This window comes from Selaginella moellendorffii, unplaced genomic scaffold, assembly GCF_000143415.4.
Source record: "Selaginella moellendorffii unplaced genomic scaffold, v1.0 SELMOscaffold_165, whole genome shotgun sequence".
In the NCBI taxonomy this organism is placed as follows: domain Eukaryota; kingdom Viridiplantae; phylum Streptophyta; class Lycopodiopsida; order Selaginellales; family Selaginellaceae; genus Selaginella; species Selaginella moellendorffii.
In genome coordinates this window covers 63,699-81,955 of record NW_003314425.1, presented here as the reverse complement: position 1 = coordinate 81,955, position 18,257 = coordinate 63,699, and the positions used below count along the sequence as shown (strand labels likewise).

The 18,257-nt window shown below is 48.2% G+C and overlaps 7 protein-coding genes across 7 annotated transcripts; 2 read left to right on the top strand and 5 right to left on the bottom strand.

The window, feature by feature from the left end:
• Window positions 1-30: 30 nt before the first annotated feature.
• On the bottom strand, window positions 31-1,118 carry LOC9663448. The gene is made up of 3 exons (XM_002993561.2): window positions 536-1,118; window positions 404-469; window positions 31-340 (listed from the first exon to the last, which is right to left on the bottom strand). Exons 1-3 carry the CDS (start codon window positions 896-898, stop codon window positions 293-295), a joined length of 477 nt encoding a protein of 158 aa, XP_002993607.1. The 5' UTR covers window positions 899-1,118; the 3' UTR covers window positions 31-292.
• Window positions 1,119-3,383: 2,265 nt separating this feature from the next.
• On the bottom strand, window positions 3,384-5,488 carry LOC9663473 (serine/threonine-protein kinase-like protein CR4). Its single transcript, XM_024667250.1, has 2 exons — window positions 4,269-5,488; window positions 3,384-4,089 (listed from the first exon to the last, which is right to left on the bottom strand). The coding sequence occupies exons 1-2, from the start codon at window positions 5,486-5,488 to the stop codon at window positions 3,384-3,386; spliced, it is 1,926 nt and encodes a 641-aa protein (XP_024523018.1).
• A 498-nt stretch (window positions 5,489-5,986) lies between these two features.
• LOC112343565 (pentatricopeptide repeat-containing protein At4g02750-like) lies at window positions 5,987-8,299 on the bottom strand. Its single transcript, XM_024667242.1, has one exon. It carries the CDS (start codon window positions 8,214-8,216, stop codon window positions 6,528-6,530), a length of 1,689 nt encoding a protein of 562 aa, XP_024523010.1. The 5' UTR covers window positions 8,217-8,299; the 3' UTR covers window positions 5,987-6,527.
• Window positions 8,300-9,884: 1,585 nt separating this feature from the next.
• Window positions 9,885-12,000, top strand: LOC9663446 (omega-hydroxypalmitate O-feruloyl transferase). Its single transcript, XM_024667231.1, has 2 exons — window positions 9,885-10,644; window positions 10,767-12,000. The coding sequence occupies exons 1-2, from the start codon at window positions 10,171-10,173 to the stop codon at window positions 11,697-11,699; spliced, it is 1,407 nt and encodes a 468-aa protein (XP_024522999.1). The 5' UTR covers window positions 9,885-10,170; the 3' UTR covers window positions 11,700-12,000.
• Window positions 12,001-12,074: 74 nt separating this feature from the next.
• Window positions 12,075-14,033, bottom strand: LOC9663472 (protein prenyltransferase alpha subunit repeat-containing protein 1). The gene is made up of 10 exons (XM_002993558.2): window positions 13,961-14,033; window positions 13,518-13,895; window positions 13,332-13,445; window positions 13,164-13,257; window positions 12,989-13,057; window positions 12,851-12,919; window positions 12,723-12,797; window positions 12,613-12,666; window positions 12,365-12,565; window positions 12,075-12,297 (listed from the first exon to the last, which is right to left on the bottom strand). Exons 1-10 carry the CDS (start codon window positions 14,020-14,022, stop codon window positions 12,166-12,168), a joined length of 1,248 nt encoding a protein of 415 aa, XP_002993604.1. The 5' UTR covers window positions 14,023-14,033; the 3' UTR covers window positions 12,075-12,165.
• LOC9663445 (TBC1 domain family member 22B) lies at window positions 14,012-16,242 on the top strand. Its single transcript, XM_002993584.2, has 11 exons — window positions 14,012-14,119; window positions 14,217-14,270; window positions 14,348-14,492; window positions 14,581-14,761; window positions 14,819-14,889; window positions 14,964-15,101; window positions 15,161-15,252; window positions 15,313-15,584; window positions 15,637-15,722; window positions 15,781-15,882; window positions 15,946-16,242. The coding sequence occupies exons 2-11, from the start codon at window positions 14,257-14,259 to the stop codon at window positions 16,108-16,110; spliced, it is 1,266 nt and encodes a 421-aa protein (XP_002993630.2). The 5' UTR covers window positions 14,012-14,119; window positions 14,217-14,256; the 3' UTR covers window positions 16,111-16,242.
• Window positions 16,185-18,150, bottom strand: LOC9663444. The gene is made up of 3 exons (XM_024667230.1): window positions 17,014-18,150; window positions 16,793-16,947; window positions 16,185-16,731 (listed from the first exon to the last, which is right to left on the bottom strand). Exons 1-3 carry the CDS (start codon window positions 18,023-18,025, stop codon window positions 16,312-16,314), a joined length of 1,587 nt encoding a protein of 528 aa, XP_024522998.1. The 5' UTR covers window positions 18,026-18,150; the 3' UTR covers window positions 16,185-16,311.
• Between the last annotated feature and the right edge of the window lie 107 nt (window positions 18,151-18,257).

Below are 18,257 nucleotides of genomic sequence, written 5' to 3'. Positions count from 1 at the left end.
TTAATAGTTTGGAGGACTACCAAAGGTGCATTGCAGCAGTAGTAAGTAGTAGCGTTTTGTTGTTGTTAGAAAAAAAGGACAAATTACAAACTTGATCTTTTGATAACCACCAAAGAACTGGTATTAGGTCTTGCACCCTAATTGTTGTGACCAAGTATATTCCAAGGTTCCTGATCAATGTTTCCAGTTCAAACCAGCCCGAAACTTTTCTAACTCATAGATCCATCTTTCCACGCCGTCGGGAAATTTCTTATACACAAAGAAAGCTTTGGTGTGCATCGCCTTCCTCTTGTCAAGTTCGGATAAAAGCTCCAAAACTCTTGAGGTTCCCAAATGCAATCTAAAGGCAGAAAAACAAGAAGAAAAAACATGGCTATCATCGCAAGCTTGGAACCAAAATCACCTTTTGGAATCTCTGGCTGTCGTCCCGCTCCCATGGAGCCTTGCTAGCACCCACATTCTTGTGTGCCTGTAGAAAAAATGCCGAGATAAGAAGAAGAAACAAGAAGAGGGAAGCCATAGCCGAGAAGATCACCTGGGCGGGAGCATTGTGGGCGGTCCCAAATGGCGCAGTTTTTGTGGATCCAGCCACCTTGGCAGCGGCAGATCTTTGCGAGACCACCGGTGGCGCCGCTGGCTTGCCCGACGAATTCGCCCCCTGATTCGCGATCCTCCTGCCACTGCTCGGCTGCTCGACTTGATGATCCTTCGCTGGGCGGCTCACCGATTTGCTGGCGGGGGCGGCGGCGTTGCCACTCCCGGAAGATCTCGAGGAGAGTGGAGCTCTGCTGCTGCCGCCGCTGGGATCTCTGTCCCAGGGCGCTGGATCCGCGTGCTTGCGATTCCTGGGCGGCGGCTGGTTGTGCATCGTTCCAAATGGGGCCTTTGCGGAGGCCATGACACTCCAATCCAAACGATCCTCTTTTCACGCTCGATGCGATGCGATGCGATCGCGATCGCGATCGATCGCTTCCTCTTATCTTCTTCCTCTCTCGCAGTGTAGGTAAGAAGGAACAGAGACACACACAAATGGACAAGCGAGGTATAAAATTCTTTGATGGATGTTTTGGAATGGATCGGGCATGGCTATCGACGGCTGTGGTCACATGCCGCCGCGCATTCTCCTGCGCTTTAATTTGAAACCTCTCCCGTGGGCTTCTCCTTTTCAGCCGGTACTCCATTTGAGTTTCCCCCCACGCCACTCTTTCCGACCCCACATTATACATACGAACGTGGGCCGATCATCTCCACCACCTTTACACGAACACATGCCATGTCTAATCGTTGACTTTAGTACTTAAACTTTAGTTTACATATTAATCCATCGGTAGCATGTGTAAATAGTATATAAATGAATGAATGAATATGACCATTGCCTGGAGTACCCGTGATCTCATTACCAAATGTCATGACATCATCGCCTTGCAAGAGTGGCAACTTTGGAGAAGCCATGGAGGGCAGGAGGATGGAAAATTGATATAATAGTCTGTAAAGCAATGGTTACTCCTTAAGCTACAGTGTTTCGTTCTTTGGGAACAACAGACCGTATGTGTAGTTCTCCATGGATTTTGCTTTCAATCGCTAGTTTGAGACAATTCCGGGAACAACAGGCTGCGTTGTACTTCTCAATGAATTTTGCTTTATACTGCTACTAACCTGAAACAAAATATTCTTATTGGTTTTATTCATCTATACATGATAGAGAGGATCCGTCTGCTCTAATCTAAGGATTGAACTTGACCTTCTCCTTGTCTTTTGAATCTTCACGCTCCATGGACTTCTTCCTGCAAACGTTGATATTGATGTTGATGTTGTTATTGTTGTTATTGTTGTTCCTCCTGTGCTTGCCTTGGCCATGAACTCCATCCATATAATTGTCCATCTCTGGAGAATCCATTAGAGAACTGGACACTGGTTCTTTTGCTGATGAATCCTGAACCCCAACACCAGTGTCCTTAGACAAGAGCCCCCTTCTACTCTGAGAAGACAATGCAATTTGGAAAGTGGCAAATACAAACACTAGAAACACCAAAGCAGTCTTCATAGCTGTAGTAGTGGTTGATCAACGCTTGCAATCAGCACTTGTTGGAGCAAGGAGGCCTTATATTATAGGCCAGCATGCATTTTGGAAAGTTGCCAAGTGGCTCAAAATACTCCATGCAATCACGTTGCTTGATATTTTGTATACTCGTCAATGAAATCTGTCAAGAAATGTCAGGATGACCGAATGGTCTAAGGAACGTACTCAAGTTCGAATGCGTGGGTTCAAATGCCACTTTCAGCATTGAGTTTTTCCAAGGAAACTATTCCTAAGTTTATTTGCGAAAACTATTACCGGGCGTTCCTGTGTGAGCACAGCAAGAAGGCCCCCTCAGTGGCAAAACAAAAGGTTCAAGACTTTGGACTCCCATCTCCACCTGTTCTGCTCAGAAGGCTCAGGACATAATGCTAGAGCCGAGCAGATCAATCCATACCGGGTTCCACATCGAGATGACGCACTGCGAAAGCTCTCGACACAGATAGAAAGGAGTGCTAGAGAAGTTTTTTCTGGAGTGCAGAAATGGTGTGAAACATATTATTTTATTGCAAAAAACTCTACAAATAACAAGTTCCTAAGGATAAGTCTTCTTTTCCTTCTCCTTCTCCTCCTCACGTTTGTGATCCATAGACTCGTTCTTGCAGAAGTTGATGTTGATGTTGATGTTGTTGTTGTTATTATTCTTGCCCTTCCTGTGCTTGCCTAGACCGTCACCCCGTTTCTGGTTCTCATAATCATCATCCTTCTGTGGGAAATCCTCAAAGACTTCGACATCAACATCATCAGCATCCAAATCCTCAAAGATATCTACATCAACATCATCGGCATCCAAACCCCTTCCACTCGAAGTAGACAGTACAATGTGGAATGTGGCAAACACAAAGATGAGAAACACCAAAGAAGCCTTCATGATGTGTAATAGCAATATGCCCAAATGTGATTGATAATTGGATCTTGGAGAGGCTTTATATTAACATCTAGAATGCATGCCTATCAGCCAAGTGTTAATTCCATGCAAAAGCATCAGTGGTATTGTAATTTAAAAGGTAAATTGAATTAGTATCTAAATATAGTCTCCTCTCAAAGTGGATGGAAATCAATCTAAAATCTAAACTAAAATCTTCATTTAGGAAGAAATTCATCTGAAAGGAGCTAAAAGTAATTGATATGGATATATATTGAGAACTCTTAATCAATCACTCAAAGTCCGCCACCTTCTTCTCTCCAAAAGTATGTAACGGCGAGAAGCTAACGTATAAATATATATCTAGCACCTGATGAAAAAAAGTAGAACGTAAATTAATTTTTATGAAACAATAAACTACAACCTTATTAAGTTTGCTTATTAGATATGAAGGGCTGATACACGTCTGGAAGGAAGTCTCGATCCATCCCAAGATGAAACAGCAAGAAACTCTCCCTGAATCTGTACGCTAGAAAAAGCACAAGTTTGAGGAGAAACCACAGCCTCCAAAACTTCCTCGAGAGTTTTGGCGACATGCGACATGGACGGCCTCTCCTTCCCACTGGCTTTGGTACACTCCAGCGCCAACTTCACTGCACGGTAGAGTGGCTCCGGCTCCAAAGGCACTGCAAGTCTAGCATCCAACACCGAGCTCCACTCGTCACGTTCCACCAGATCGAGCACCCAAGCAACCAGACTCTGGATCTCTCTTGACAGATCAATTGGCTTTTGACCAGACATGAGCTCGAGAAGAACCACTCCAAAGCTGTAGACGTCGCTTGTGGTTGTGAGCTGGGAGGAGTTCCCATAGTCAGGATCCAAGTAACCGGGAGTTCCAACGATAGTCAAATTGCTCAGGTGTGTTGCATTGTCTTGAGGACCGCACACCGATAGCCCAAAGTCTGATACTTTTGCGTTCCAGTCGCAATCCAGGAGGATGTTTGACGATTTCACGTCCCTGTGGGTGACGCTGGGTGATACATACCTGTGGAGGTACTCGAGGCCTCGGGCAGCTTGTGCCGAGATTTTGATCCTTGTTGTCCATTCCAGTGAATGGGAAGAATACAAGTTGTCGTGTAGGGTGCCTCTAGACATGAATTCGAAGACCAGGAGCTTCTCTTGCTCGCAGTATCCGATTAAGTTTACGACGCAAGAGTGGTGTGTTCTGGCAAGAAGTTTTAGCTCCTTTCTAAACATTTCACCAGACCTGTTTTTTTTTTTTTCAATTTAAAGAAAAGGAAGTAAATACTGAAGAAAAATAAATACCTTGTAGAGGCCTTTGCTTGTTTGATAGCAACTTGACGACCATTGTGCAGAACTCCTTTATACACTGTTGCAAATGAACCTTTTCCCAATATCGAGTCATCACAATAATTGTTCGTGGCTGCTTGTAGCTCAGACGCCGAAAGACATACAACTCCATGCCCAGAATCGTTAATCTTTCCAAACTTTGCAGCTCCACATTTCAAATACACCAAAATTCCCATAGCTGCAGCTCCAAAACAAGTTACATACAGCACAAACATAATCCTCCTCCAGCTCTTTGATATCTCAACTCCACTAGTAATATCCAATTTGCCACATTTCCTATCAAAGCTATCTCCACAAGGAGAGATCTCTACGTTGTCGCCAACACAAATGGAGCAGTCCAAACACACTTTGTCAGAGAGTGAGGGGCAAGATGTACTTCCATGCAGCTCGTATTGGTTTTTTCCACACCTGCTTGTGCAAACTCCCTGGCTCGCATTGAAGTCTTCGTTCTTCAATACACCAGAGTTTCCCCAACACAAGATCTTCATAGCCCTGTCCAGCCTCACACCACAAGTGTAGAAATCACCAGCTGAAATGGCTGAAAATGTGGCGTTCTCCGGAACTCGAAGTTGCGCAAACCTGTTATCTCCCCAGCACACGGTTTGGTGATTGTCTGCACGCACTCCACAAGTATGGCGGAATCCTCCAGTTATGTAAGAAAACTTGAGACCAGGAGGAGGAATTGCAGGACTGGGATTGCTCTTTTCACCTCCCCAGCAAAGAGTTTCTCCTGCTTGAGCTGTTATTCCACAAACTACATATGCTCCAGCAAACAAAGCCATGAACTTCTTATCATTTGCTGGTTTTGGGATTGCACCTGGCACTTCTCCCCAGCATGCTGTTGCTCCATCTAGTGTCAGGCCACAGGAGAAACCACTTCCAGATGAGATCGACACGAAGTCTTGGTTTGGAACGGTAGAAGAGTTTATACTCCCCCAACAGTCGGCTCTATTGTCGTAGCTTCGTATTGCACACGCATGGCTTGCACCACTGCTTATGGCTGTATAGCTAACATTTAGAAAACTTTGTGGAGCTTCGAGACTGCCCCAGCATATTGGAAAATGATTGCCATATTCTAGCCCACATACAAATTTCCCTCCAGAGGATATGGTGACTAGTTGCTTGTCTTGGGGTTGTTCGTGTGTGCGAATGGATCCAAAACAAACGGGTGCCATGGTTCCAGCTTGTAAAATACATACCAAGTAAGAACCTGTATTTTTTGGAGTGAAATAGCTGAGAGTCCACAGTGAACCTAGCGTGGTCATGTAGCCAAAGCTTGCTGTAAGATGCAAGTAATTAAGCTCCACAATCGATAATAGCAACACTGTATGGAGAGACATTCTTGTTGGAGCATGATAATAGAGATCTTTTGAAGGAAAAGCGTTCAACAGACAAAATACTCTTCTAAGGATCATAGTCCTCCTGCGAGTTCGAGAAGTTTTTGCTTTGTCTTTTCTTATACAGAACAAAGTTTGAAAATGGCCAAGTTTGGAATTATGGATACATCCATTGACTCCTTCGGGAGACACACCTGCCGCTGTGATACCCAAAGTAGTCTTCATAGTTGTAGTGGTGACGGATTAACGGCTGAATACTTGTTAGAGGCAGGAGGCCTTATATTATAAAAAGGTCTATCCAGCATGCATTTTAAAAGTTTTAAAAACTCCATGTAATCACGAATAAAGGATTTTCTAAACTTCAATAATAAATGTCAGGGTGGCCGACCGATCTTAGGAGCGGACGCAAGTTCTGCTCCTCTTTAGAATGTATGGGTTCAAATGCCACTTCCGACATCAAGTTTTTCCAAGCCAAGTACTCTAAATTGTGAAAAGCATCACCATGCACCACACCAAGAAAACTTACGTGCAGATTAGGTCCCGGCAGAGGCTTTTGGCTAGAAGCGGGCATTCCTGGACCAAGTCGAGGAGGAACACCCTCCAGCTGTGTGAGCACAACAAGACGGCCCTAGAACATCCTTAAAGATATCTACATCAACCCCAAACCCCTTCCACTTCTGGAAAGTGGCAAACACAAAGTGATGTGTAGTAGGAATGGCTTGAATTGTGCCCAAAAATGTAATTGATAAAATTGGAGCTTGGAGAAGCCTTATATTAACATCCAGGATGCATGCCTGCTCGGCTAATTCCATGCAAAAGCATCAGTGGTAGAAAAAATATTAACTCTATTTTGATATTTATGTTTTAACAATTTCAATCAGCTAGTGTTGATTACTCCTCCAATGACTGTACACCTTTCAAGAGAATTTGGAGCAAAAGGCATATTAGCAAGTAAATCTCGTGCATCATTTAAATGTCCAGCACGGCTCAAGATATCTAGCATGCAACTATAGTGCTGTTTATTAGGTGTCAAACCATAATCAATACTAATCGAAGAAAACCTCTGTTTCCCAACTCCAACCTTCCCTGAGTGGCTACAAGCCAGGAAAAACATCACAAAGCAAGCAAGATCAAGCTCATGAACCATTGCTGCAGTGTGAAAAACAAAAAATGCCTCTTCATAGTGCCCGTTTTGCGCATATGCCGCTAACAATGCTCCCCAAGTCACAAGATTGTGCTCTGGGACTGCATCAAAAAACTTTTGAGCTAATTTGGGGCGTTTGTGAAGAGAATAGACCGAGAGCATTGTGTTCCAAGACACAGAATTATGCTCGGGCATTGTCTCAAAGACATCCTTTGCTTCTTCCAGATGCCAGTTTTGGGAATATGCCGATAACATGGCATTCCAGGTGCAGGTGTCATGCTCTGGCATCCAATCAAACAAGTGCTTAGATTCCTCAAGATGCCCGTTAAAGGCATATGCTCCGAGCATAGCAGTCCAGCACACCACATCCCTCACGTAAGAAGTATCAAAGAGAAATCTAGCCGCATTTATGTCCCCGTGACGGGAGTATGCCACCATCATAGCGCTTACTAACACCAAATCCCACTCGGGCATATCCTGGAGAATATCTCTTGCCTGCTGGAGATGCCCTTCCTGGGCATATGCATTTAGCATGGCCGTACAGGATACGAGGTTGTGGAAGGGCATTTCGCTGGTAAAGATGCGCTTGGCATCTCTCAGATTCCCGCGCTGGCCGTACAGGAACAGCATTGCGCCGTACGAGACGAGGTCACGCTGGGGCATCTGGGCGAAGACGCGCTCGGCATCTTGGATATTCTGGGAGCACGAGGAGAGCATAATGTTCCAGGACAGTAGGTCCCTCTCGGGCATCTTCTCAAACGTGTTGGCAACGTTGGAACCTTCCCCGGCTTTGGCATATGCGTCAAGCATGGAGTTCCAAGATGCCAGATACCTCCATGGGGTGGCCTGGAATATATGTACGGCCTCTCTCAGTGAGCCGTTGCTGGCGAACGCAACCAGTACGGTCGTTAGGGTGATAGAGTCTCGCTCGGGCATATTCTCGAAGAGGTATTGCACGGAATGAATATGCCCTGCTTGGGCATATGCTTGGATCATGGTGTTCCAAGAGACGAGACTGTGGAGTGGCATAGCCGCGAAGATGGTGGCAGCGCTGGAGATACGCGGAATCTGTGCGTATGCGTGGAGCATCGCATTGGAGGAGAGGAGATTCCTCTCGGGCAATCGCGAGTAGAAGGCTTCCGCGCTGTGGATTTGCCCGCTTTGGGCGTATGCCGCGAGCATCGCGTTGAGCGCCACTTGATCCCATCCGGGCATGGCGTGGAAGATATCTTCGGCGTCGCGCAGCCGCCCGCCCCGCCCCAGCCCCGCCAGCATCGAGGTATACGAGACGAGATCGCGATCTCTGCGCGGCATGGAATCGAAGACTCTCTTCGCGTCGCGCAATCGCCCATCGCGGAGATGGGCGGCGAGAATGGAGTCCAATTCGCGGGATGGATCGATCGAGCATCCCTGCGAGCTCATGCGATCATGGATCAATCGCAATTAATCGATGAATCGATCGGTACCAAACTTCCAACCACCGAGACTAGGCTGGAGATCGATGGGGTGGGCCACGAGAATGAATGGAATTGGTTGGAGAGATCTATCCCTCTCGCGGCCGGGGGGAGAGGAAGAAAAAGAGAAATTGGGGAAGAACACACATTAAAGGCTTATTGGTTTGGTTCTTGACTCCCATAGCCAGCCAGCCAGCACGACTGTTGGATCCAGGCCAGCAGCAGCAGCAGCGATGGATGCGAGCAGTGATTGCGAGGAAATTGGATGAGCCATCAGCGTCAGTTAGTTCGAAGATCACGAACACCCACGTACAAACACACCATCGCCATTGATTGATTGCTTTTCTTCCCTGGGCCAGTTCTTAATTTCCATCCTAGAGATCACCATCACTCGGCAGCTGGTAAGTTGTCAATCGATCGTATCGGATCGGACCAGGAAAAGATCAGCGATCGAGTGACTAGAGCTCCCCTTTCCAATCAGCTGGAACTAAATCTCGTTAGACGATCAACCAGCGAAAGTTTGAAAGGAATCGATTGATTGGCGATGCAACCACCGTGGTGGCAGTGGAATTTGGGCGGTTGATCCGATCCCACACCGACCGAGCATTCAAAGAGTTTACGCGAGCGCGTTTTGGATTTGGAAAAATTTGCCGCGCTATTACTTAGTGACTGACACGCTCCGAGCCCCGTGCAGCATTTCAGTAGCCGGCAGCATTAAAAAAAAAAAAAGAGCTCGGCTCTTCTCGGACTGTCCGAGCTCTCGGACCTCGGAGTCGACTTCGGACTCTCTTCTCAGTTATAAAAAGAGTGCTTTTTTAACCAATCAAGGAAAGTTACGAGGTTGCCCCCCGGATTGCCCGTGTGGCCAGCCAACCAGATTGTCTGGCAGTAACCAAGAAAAAAAAGAAAAAAAAAAAGCAAAAGAAAGAAAAACTACTAAACTACCACCACTTACCACCTTTGCAAACTTTTCACTATTATTACTAGACCAGGGCTTTGAGTGATGATCTTGCAGAATTTCCAGAGAGAAAAACCAATGTTTTGATGTTTGTGTAAGATGTGTTGATTGGAGCTCTTCATTCTATTGTTTCTTGTTCCTGGGGATTCACCATAAGAGCTGGAGCTGGGGGAATGGAGGGTTAAAAGCTGATCATAGAGGAATGCAAATAGAAGAAAATTCTCTTGAAATTTTCAATGTGATGAATTCTAGAGTTGGAGGGATTGGTTGCATTTTGTTTGATGAGTTAGGTTGGTTGGGTAGCTCGCTCCATAAATGAGTGAGAGTTGTGAAGGAGGAGGATCTTCCTTGATGACTTCTGGTTGCACAAGCGAAGTTCAGAGAGGGCAGCAAGCCAGGCAGCCAGGCAAGCCAGCCAGCCAGCCAGCAGCAAAATTTAACTACCAAATAAAGGAAGAAAAAAGAGGAAAACCACCAACCAGAGCAAAATTTCTTCCTCCTCCACTGCTGCTGGTGCTGCTGGTGCTTGGTGTTGAAATTCTGTGTGTTTTGTTGGAGGATGGCAAGAGGTTTTTTTTAAGTGATCTTGGTTGGCTTTACCTAGTTTCTTCTTCTTCTTCCTCTGCTCAAAGTGTCTCGAGAAGAATCGAAGTTTCTTCTTCTTCTTCTTCGTCTTGTTGGTGGAGACGGTGCTTTGATTTGTTAAAGACAAGAGTTGAGAGGAACCACAACAAATAAAAGAGAGAGCTTTGGCATTGGCTTGGCCACATGGGCCATTAACAGCTCACAAGGAATTAGGAAAGCTTTCCCGCTTTGCTTTATATCTCCCCAGGCGCAAAGCTTTCTTCCCGAGCAGGGCAGAGGAACAACCTTTGAGAGGGCGAGGGCGCTTCTTCCCACGAACAAAAATCGCTTTTTTTCCCTCTCCTTCTCGTCGATCTCTTCCTGTCAATCTTTCTTCGCAATGGGGGCCGAAGCCACTCTCACAATGCCGGTGGATTTCAAGGTGGAGCTCGTCAAGGAGCCGGAGCTCGTCATGCCGGAGCAGCCAGTGGAGGAGCAGCACTACTTCCTGTCAAACTTGGATCAGAACATCGCGGTGGTGATGAAAACAATCTACCTGTTCGAGTCGAGCAGCGCCAGAGCCGCGGACAATCCCGCCGACGTGATCCGCCAAGGCCTGTCCAAGGCGCTGGATCACTACTACCCGCTCGCCGGCAGGCTGGGAATCAGCAGCGAAGGAAAGCTCGAGGTGGTGATGAAGAAGAGCGGCGATGGAGCCGAGCAGCAAGGAGTCGTGTTTGCCGAGGCCGAGGCCGATGCTCGAATTTGCGACCTGGGAGATATCATCAGGCCCGGTTCCACACCTCTGCTCCAGCTTGTCTACGCAATTCCGGGTGCCAAGAACGTCCTTGAAGTTCCTCCCATGACTGTCCAGGTAACGCTCGCTAGAAGAAGAAAAAAGACCGGTTTTTGATCGCTCTACCGACCAAAAAATCCTGTTTTTCTTTCCTTCCTTCTCCTGTCGTTGTCGGTATGATCCTCTCCCTGCCTGTCCAGGTGACGAAATTCAAGTGTGGCGGCTTCGTCCTCGGGCTTTGCATCAACCACTGTATGTTCGATGGGATTGGAGCGATGGAGTTTGTTCACGGCTGGGCCGAGCTAAGCCGAGGCGTTCCACTGTCACTCAACCCCGAGCTCGACCGGAGTGTCCTCAAGGCCCGGAGTCCACCGCTGGTCGAGTTCCCCCACCTCGAGTACGCTCAAGTCGACGACGTCTCTGGCGGCTCGCAGCAGAACTTACACCTCAATGATGACGACCAACTTGTGTATAGAGTGTTTCGTATCCGGGGCCAGCAGCTGGAGCAGCTCAAGTCGCAGATCGATAACGAAATGGTGGCGGCACAGGAAGATAACGTCGACGTCCCCGGGTGGCGAAAGTGTAGCACCTTCGAGGCGCTCTCGGCTCTGGTGTGGAAGTGCCGCACCAAAGCTCTGGCCATGGATGACAGGCAGCCGAGCAAGCTTCTGTTCGCGGTGGACTACCGGTCGAGAATCCAGCCACCGCTTCCCAAAGGTTTCATGGGAAACGGCATCATGCTGACTTACGCCATGGCCACGGCGTCGGAGCTGGAGAGCAAGCACCTGTCCGAGGTGGTGTCGCTCGTAAGAGATGCCATAGCTCGGATTCACGACTCTTATATCCGGTCCTCCATCGACTGCTTCGAGCTGCAGCGTTTCTGTCCCAGTCTCTTCTCGACTTTGCTCGTCAGCACCTGGTCTCGGCTGTCTTTCCACACGACGGACTTTGGATGGGGGGAGCCGCTGCATTCCGGCCCCGTCGGTTTTTCCGAGCCGGAGGTCTGTCTCTTCCTCTCGCACGGGAGAGAGACGAAAGACATGAATCTCATCCTCGGCTTCCGGTCTGACGCCATGACACGGTTTCATGACGAGCTGGAACAGGTACTTGGCCAGGTGCTGTGCTCCACCTAAACACTCGTTTCCCCCAACAGACTGCTTATTTTTATATTCGATTCTCTACCTCGTCCCTGCCCCTCCCTGCTTTGAAAGAAAGAGAAACACAACAACAGTAGGAAAAAGTAGCATGCAGAATAGTTTGATTTTACCTCTACCGCTTCTGCTGCTGCTGCTGCTGCTCAGCTTTGATCATCGAGTGCTGGAAGGAAAAGGAAAATGCAAGCTGCTTTTCTTGTTCCTGTTGTAAAGTCTCGCTCGATCGCAGCTGTGGTGTATAAAGAAGTTGGCAGTGCCACAAAGATGAGCCTTTAAAGTCCTCCGTCCGTCCGTTATGCCTTACATTTAGAGATGGATAGTCCTGTGCCACCTACTGAAGCATAAACAGAAACAAAAAGCAAGAGTATGTTATAAGAACGATCGATAATGCTTTAGATCGAGTTTGTTATAATCCTATCCAGGAAATCATGTACCGCCAACAGCCTCATTTCAAAAAGTTGCACGACCCTTTGACACCTTTCCACAGGCTCTCCTTCTGAGGCGTACTCGCGGCAGCAGCGCTGCTTTCCTCCAGGAGCAAATTTTCAACCTCTTTAGAATCATGCTTCCTCCGAAACTGCACAGGACAAACAAACGGATCATCTCATTTTTGTGAAGGAGACGTGGCATTGCCAGCCAGCTACCACAAAGAGGAGCCACAGTTTGTAGCTGCAAGAATGCTCGCCTGTGTCCGCTTCTTTTGCAAGCTCAAGCTCGTTTAAAATGAACAAGACGTGCTTTCCGTGAACCTCCTTATCCCGAGGGCGTTCAACTTTGAATTCGTTGAAAAGCTCGTTATAAGTCAGCAGCCCGTGAGCCAGAAACCGTCTGTGAATCCATAGAGCCTAAAAAAACAAGTTCATGAGAGACATTTACAGCGCAACATTCCAACCTCATTCCCGAAGGACATGTCTTTAATTGATTCAGCGTTCCCCTTGAGCTCCTCCTGTTCAAAGTCAGGGAATACTTTCAGTCATCATTCTGGCTTCAAATAAGCACGACCTTCCACATCGAGGCCAATTCCCTCCAGCTCAGGTAAAATTCGTGTTGTCTCCAAATTAGATGTTGCAGCATGGACTGCAAAATAACCAAGTGGAGTTATTCCATTTCAGTGCGTAGTAACGAAGTACCCTGCGATAGTGGAAAAAACAGTTATCTGTACACCGGTACGAATCCCGGGATTTCAACTCCAGCTCTATCTGTAAGGCATCAACTCACAGTTCTCTTCTCTATGCGTCTTTAAAAATGGAAGCAAACAAGGTACGTACTCGAGGGAACTTCATGAAGGAGATAAGCCAGCAACGGTGTCTCCAAGCACGGTAGTTCATCGGAGATCTCTGCCACATTGGAATGAATAAGCGGGCAGTGAGAGTGATCTCTGCAAAGACGACATATAAGAGAAGAGATGGCACTCGACTCATATATACGTAAACGGCGGCTAACCTCGACAATCGCATCAACATGTTTGGATTCAGAGTCAATGATGCCATCGCTTTGGCTGGAAGTGGAGGAGAATATTTTGTTTAATGCCCACCTCCTGCAAAAAAAAACTTTTTCAAGTGCCAGAAGAGAGAAACAAAGAAAGAAAAGAAAGAGAGAAGAAACACGTACCGATGAGCCCACGCTTCCTCACTTTTTGGAGCATACGTCAAGACAAGACTGGATAGTCGTAGCTCACTGATCATTCCTGACTGAGAAAAGCTCGACTTGCCAAGAACACGTTTCCTAGATCACGAGATACTTTAGATCGCTTGGAGATGAAAAACAAACGACCAAAAGGAGGAAAAGAGATCATACCTGGTGTTCCAAGCGGTCGAGTAATCCGAGTTGACAATCAGGAGTGCTCTTGTGACCTTGAGCAAACTTTCTTCCTTCGAGAAGCCATTTTCCTGCCTTCCGCACTGTTTTTCTTCCGCTCGCAATGCCGAGAACACCGCCTGTGCTTCAGTGTAGAGCGGCCTCAAAGCGTTCACTGCGATCCCTAGCTTGTGATCTCGCAGCCAAAACCAAGAAGCCTCACAGTACTCCCCAGCGCCAGCGCCATCGCAGGGGCTCTTGGATCCCTCTCCAGCGTTCGGATCAGTGTCAGCGGCGGCAAACGAGATCTCGACTGTATCAGCTGGAAGATCGTGGAGCTGCGCCAATTGCGACGGCAGGAGGAATCCCAGCTCGTCGCTGCGCGATGGATCAGAGATCACGGATGCATGGATCGAATCGATCGATCGGGATCGCGCACTTACATTTCGGGATCGCTGTCGAGAAGGCGCCCCAGATCCGCCAAGAGCCTCGTCCCACACTCCATTATTTTAGGTAGGGAAGTTATTAGGGTTCTTACTTCTCGCTTAGATCCAGCAAGGGAAGAGGAGCGCCATCGTCGTCCCAGGCACTTCCAGGCTCAGGTACTGAGCTAGCTCTCACGATCTGGAATCATGGATCCCAGCCAGGAGTTTGAATCTAGCTCCTGTTCTTGTCGGCTCACTGTGGATGAAAATGCAGGGCCTAGCGATGGTGCTCGAGGATTAGAGCTTGGATCCTCATGTCAAAGAACTGGTATGGAGTCTTTTCGAGCGATTTCTTTCATCAGTAATGACATCTCGATTCGCTTCTCCTTGTTGCTTCTCATATAGGATGCTAAGAGGGCGCAATTTTCCTGGCAAAGTTCTACTGTCGCGGAAGGCCGACTCTAGCTCTAATGTGAGAGGGAACTCTTCGGAGAGTAGGAGTTCTGATGAAGATGGCCACTCGTTCTCGAGTGGAGCAGGAAGAAACCGGGTATGGTTTTCTAGTTTTCTTTTTATCTTTTTGTGTGTGTTCTGGATTTCTTGAGAATGGAACTTTGATCTGTCGACGTGGCTTGTAGGATTTGCAAGACATCAATGGCAACGAGCTTGGAAGCTCATCGTCTGCTGGATCACCGGGAGAATCGTCAAGCAGGGAAGCCTCGGCGGATGCTCCAAGGCCAGGCTCCGGTGGGCGAGCTACAGACACTGCTCGTGTTGCAAGATTTAAGAAAGAGTTGGCTGCCTCGACTGTAAATCTAGGTACTTTCGACGAGACTTACTCAGCTCTCTCAAACTCTTGTTCTCTTTTTTTCGCAGATGCTTTGAGAGAGCTCTCGTGGAGTGGTGTTCCCGCTGACATGAGGCCCATGATTTGGAGACTGTTGCTGGTATGACTTTGTTTCGAGCTGAGAAAAGATTGACAATTGAAGCACGTTTATATACTTCAGAGCTTTGCGTGCAGGGTTATTCGCCTTCCAATACGGATAGAAGGGAGATGGTGCTTTCCATGAAGAGACAAGAGTACGTCGAAGACATTGCACAGTTTTTCGACATACCCGATGAGGATCGCACTGAGGACGAGATAAGAACCGTTCGTCAGGTGAGTAATACGGAATTTTTCCATTAGCTCGTATGTGCTGCCTTCTACATTGTCCCTAGATTGCCGTCGACATTCCACGGACGGTGCCGGATGTTACTTTCTTCCATCAGCCTACTATACAAACCTCACTGGAGCGAATCTTAAATATATGGTAAACCTGGAATAAATAGCTCGCGAGTATCATCTTTATGAGGTTTGCATTTTCGAGCAGGGCAGTGAGACATCCTGCGAGCGGTTACGTCCAGGGAATCAATGACTTGGCGACGCCTTTCCTCGTGGTGTTTCTCTCGGAGCATTTTGAAGGAGAGATGGAAACCTGGGACTTGTCGAAGCTTTCGCCGGAGAAGCTTACGCAAGTTGAAGCAGACAGCTACTGGTGTCTCTCCAAGCTGCTCGACAGAATCCAGGATCATTACACTTTTGCACAACCTGGAATCCAGCGGCTTGTCTTTAAGCTGAAGGAGCTGGTTCGACGAATTGATGGTAAGACCTTTCCAGTTTTCACTTTTAAAACAAACACTCGTGCTTTGCTTAGAACCGGTAGCCAGGCATGTCGAAGAGCAGGGGCTGGACTTTTTGCAGTTCGCGTTTCGGTGGTTTAATTGCCTCTTGATAAGAGAGGTAAGACATTCTTTTGTAAATCACTTCACCTTCAATTGTTTTGTCTTCCATCACGCAGGTTCCATTCTCATTGGTTTCTAGACTGTGGGATACTTATCTAGCCGAGGGCGACGCTTTTCCAGAGTACCTTGTATATGCATGTGCCAGCTTCTTATTGACGGTACGCAAATCACATCATCGCAGAGGCCTGCCTGACTCTAAACTGTTCCTTTCTTTTTTATAGTGGACCGACCAGCTCCAGCAGCTAGATTTCCAGGAGATGGTGCTTTTCTTGCAGCACTTACCAACGAAGAGATGGACTCACCAAGAGCTGGAGATGGTGCTGTCGCGAGCTTTCATGTGGAGAGTTATGTTCGACCGCTCCCCAAGTCACTTAAACTCGGGCTAAGTCGATGGATCGATTCAAAGCGCTGGCTGCTATCTAAGAAGAGAGCGAATGAAAGAGAAAGAAGAACCAGGGAGTTCTAGAAAAGTAAGCTTTGCAATTTATTCGATTCCAATGTACAGTCGGCATCACTCCTATAGGTATTCTACACACAGGTTCTTTCACTGTTTTCTTTTTTTTTTTTTTAAGTTCTCACTCTCTTCTTCACGCTGCTGCTGCAAAGTGTACTTCCAGATTGCTACTCGTCGAGATTCTCTTCTCGCTCACGATCTTCTTCTCGTCACCCTCGAGCTTGCAAAGCCCCGGCATCCTCTCCTTGACGAGCTTCCACACCGACTCATACTCGTCGTCGGCATTGCGCAGCGATCGAAACATGCTCTCGAGGACATGTGACGACGGCGAAGCCGGATCCTGGAACGGCTTCTGGACGATTCTCAAGTACTGGTACATCTCGTGAGCGGGCATTCCCTGGAGCAAGTATGGAAGCAAGCGTCCATGCGCGGCTTCCATGATGATCACGCAGCTCTCTATCGCTGCGTCCTGCTGCTTGCTTCCGAATCCGACAGTCTCGAGCAGAGGAAGAATGTCGCGCTCTTCCTCGTCGAAGTGATCTCGCGTGCTCTCCTGGATCGATATATCGAAACGTAAGCACAAAAGAGAGATTTTTTCTACCACCAAGAAGTACCTGGAACACTTTTAGCCGAGTTGCTAGCGCGACCAGAGCTTCATTATGGACGCAGCTGCCCTGTTGTAACGCCAGGACAGACTTCAGATCCTCGCGAATCCCATTCATGATTGGTAAATCTCTAGCGTGATCAGCGTGCACAAGCTCGGTCAGTCCTGGCAAGGAAAAGAAAGAAAAACCAAAACTTTGTGATGGTTCTATGGAAAACCGAAAGAACTCACCTTTGTCCGCGTTCTCCAACACTGGAAACATGGTTCTCTCCTCCATCTGTGCGTGCTCTTGCATCAGCTCCACCAGCCGCAAGTACTCGGACGAGAGCTTCTTGATCTTCATCGCCAGCCCTGCCTTGACGGGCGAGATGGTGCTGGAGTTCACCTTGGTCGCGGCCAGCTCCTCAGAGATCTTCACCACCTTCTCGACGTGAAAAAGAATGCTCCGGTGCTGGAGCAAGCACAAGCTCGCCACCGCCGGGCAAGTTCTCTCGTCGATCGCCTTGGAGACCGACATCTCCAGCAAGTCTGGATCCATCCTCACGGGAGCGTAGCTCGGGAAGAACGGCATTCGCTTGTAGTAGCCCAGGAGATTGGAGTGGACTGCTCGAATCTCGATCCCTCGAAAGAGGCCCAGCGGCCGGACAAGCTCCAGGAAAGGGATGAGATAGACGTCCACCATGCTAAACTCCTGTCCAAAGAAGTAAGGTCCATCTTTGCCGTGCTCCCACAGCCCCCTGTCCAGTCTCGCGAACGCCGTGTCGATCTTGGCGCTGCCCTCTTGCTGGACTGCCGGATCGGCGTCGTAGAGTAGCTGGCCGACGAGCGGCGAGAATTCGTCTCGCACGAATTCCACCCAGTCGCGGACATCCATCCCGGCCGATCCCTCGAGCAAGAGCGGCGGATCGCGGAAGGTGGCCTCGATGTAGTCCACAATGTCGTCGGCGGATCCATAGATGACGCTGCCGCCGTGCTGGAGGATGGGGACATCGCCATCCGGGCACGCGGATTCGAGCCACTCGAGCTTCTTGCTGGATTGCAAACCCTCGGGCGGCACCCAGATTGGATCCACGCTCAGGCCCTTGTGGAGGAGCGCGATCCGGATCCGGGCCGTGAAGGGGCAGAGCTCCACGCCAAACAATCGCAGCACTACGCCATTGCCAAACCTGTAGGGATGGCACGATACCGGCACCACGCACGCCGCCGTCGCCTCGCAATCTTTCTTGCCGAAGCAAGCTCCCATGATCGATCTTCTTCTTCTTTACTGCCGCGACCCTCCTCCGCCGCCGCCGCCTGGATGGATCGATCGCATTCGTGAGAGCAGAGGGCGAGAGATGGAAATTTAGGGCTTTAGGATGAGAACGGCTAGTTTCGCTGCGCAACGGCTGTTTGTATTTTAGGGGGGATATTCTTTGGACATTCTAGGCAGGATTTATTAATTTATGTTAATTAAACAATAATTGTAAAAGTTAATA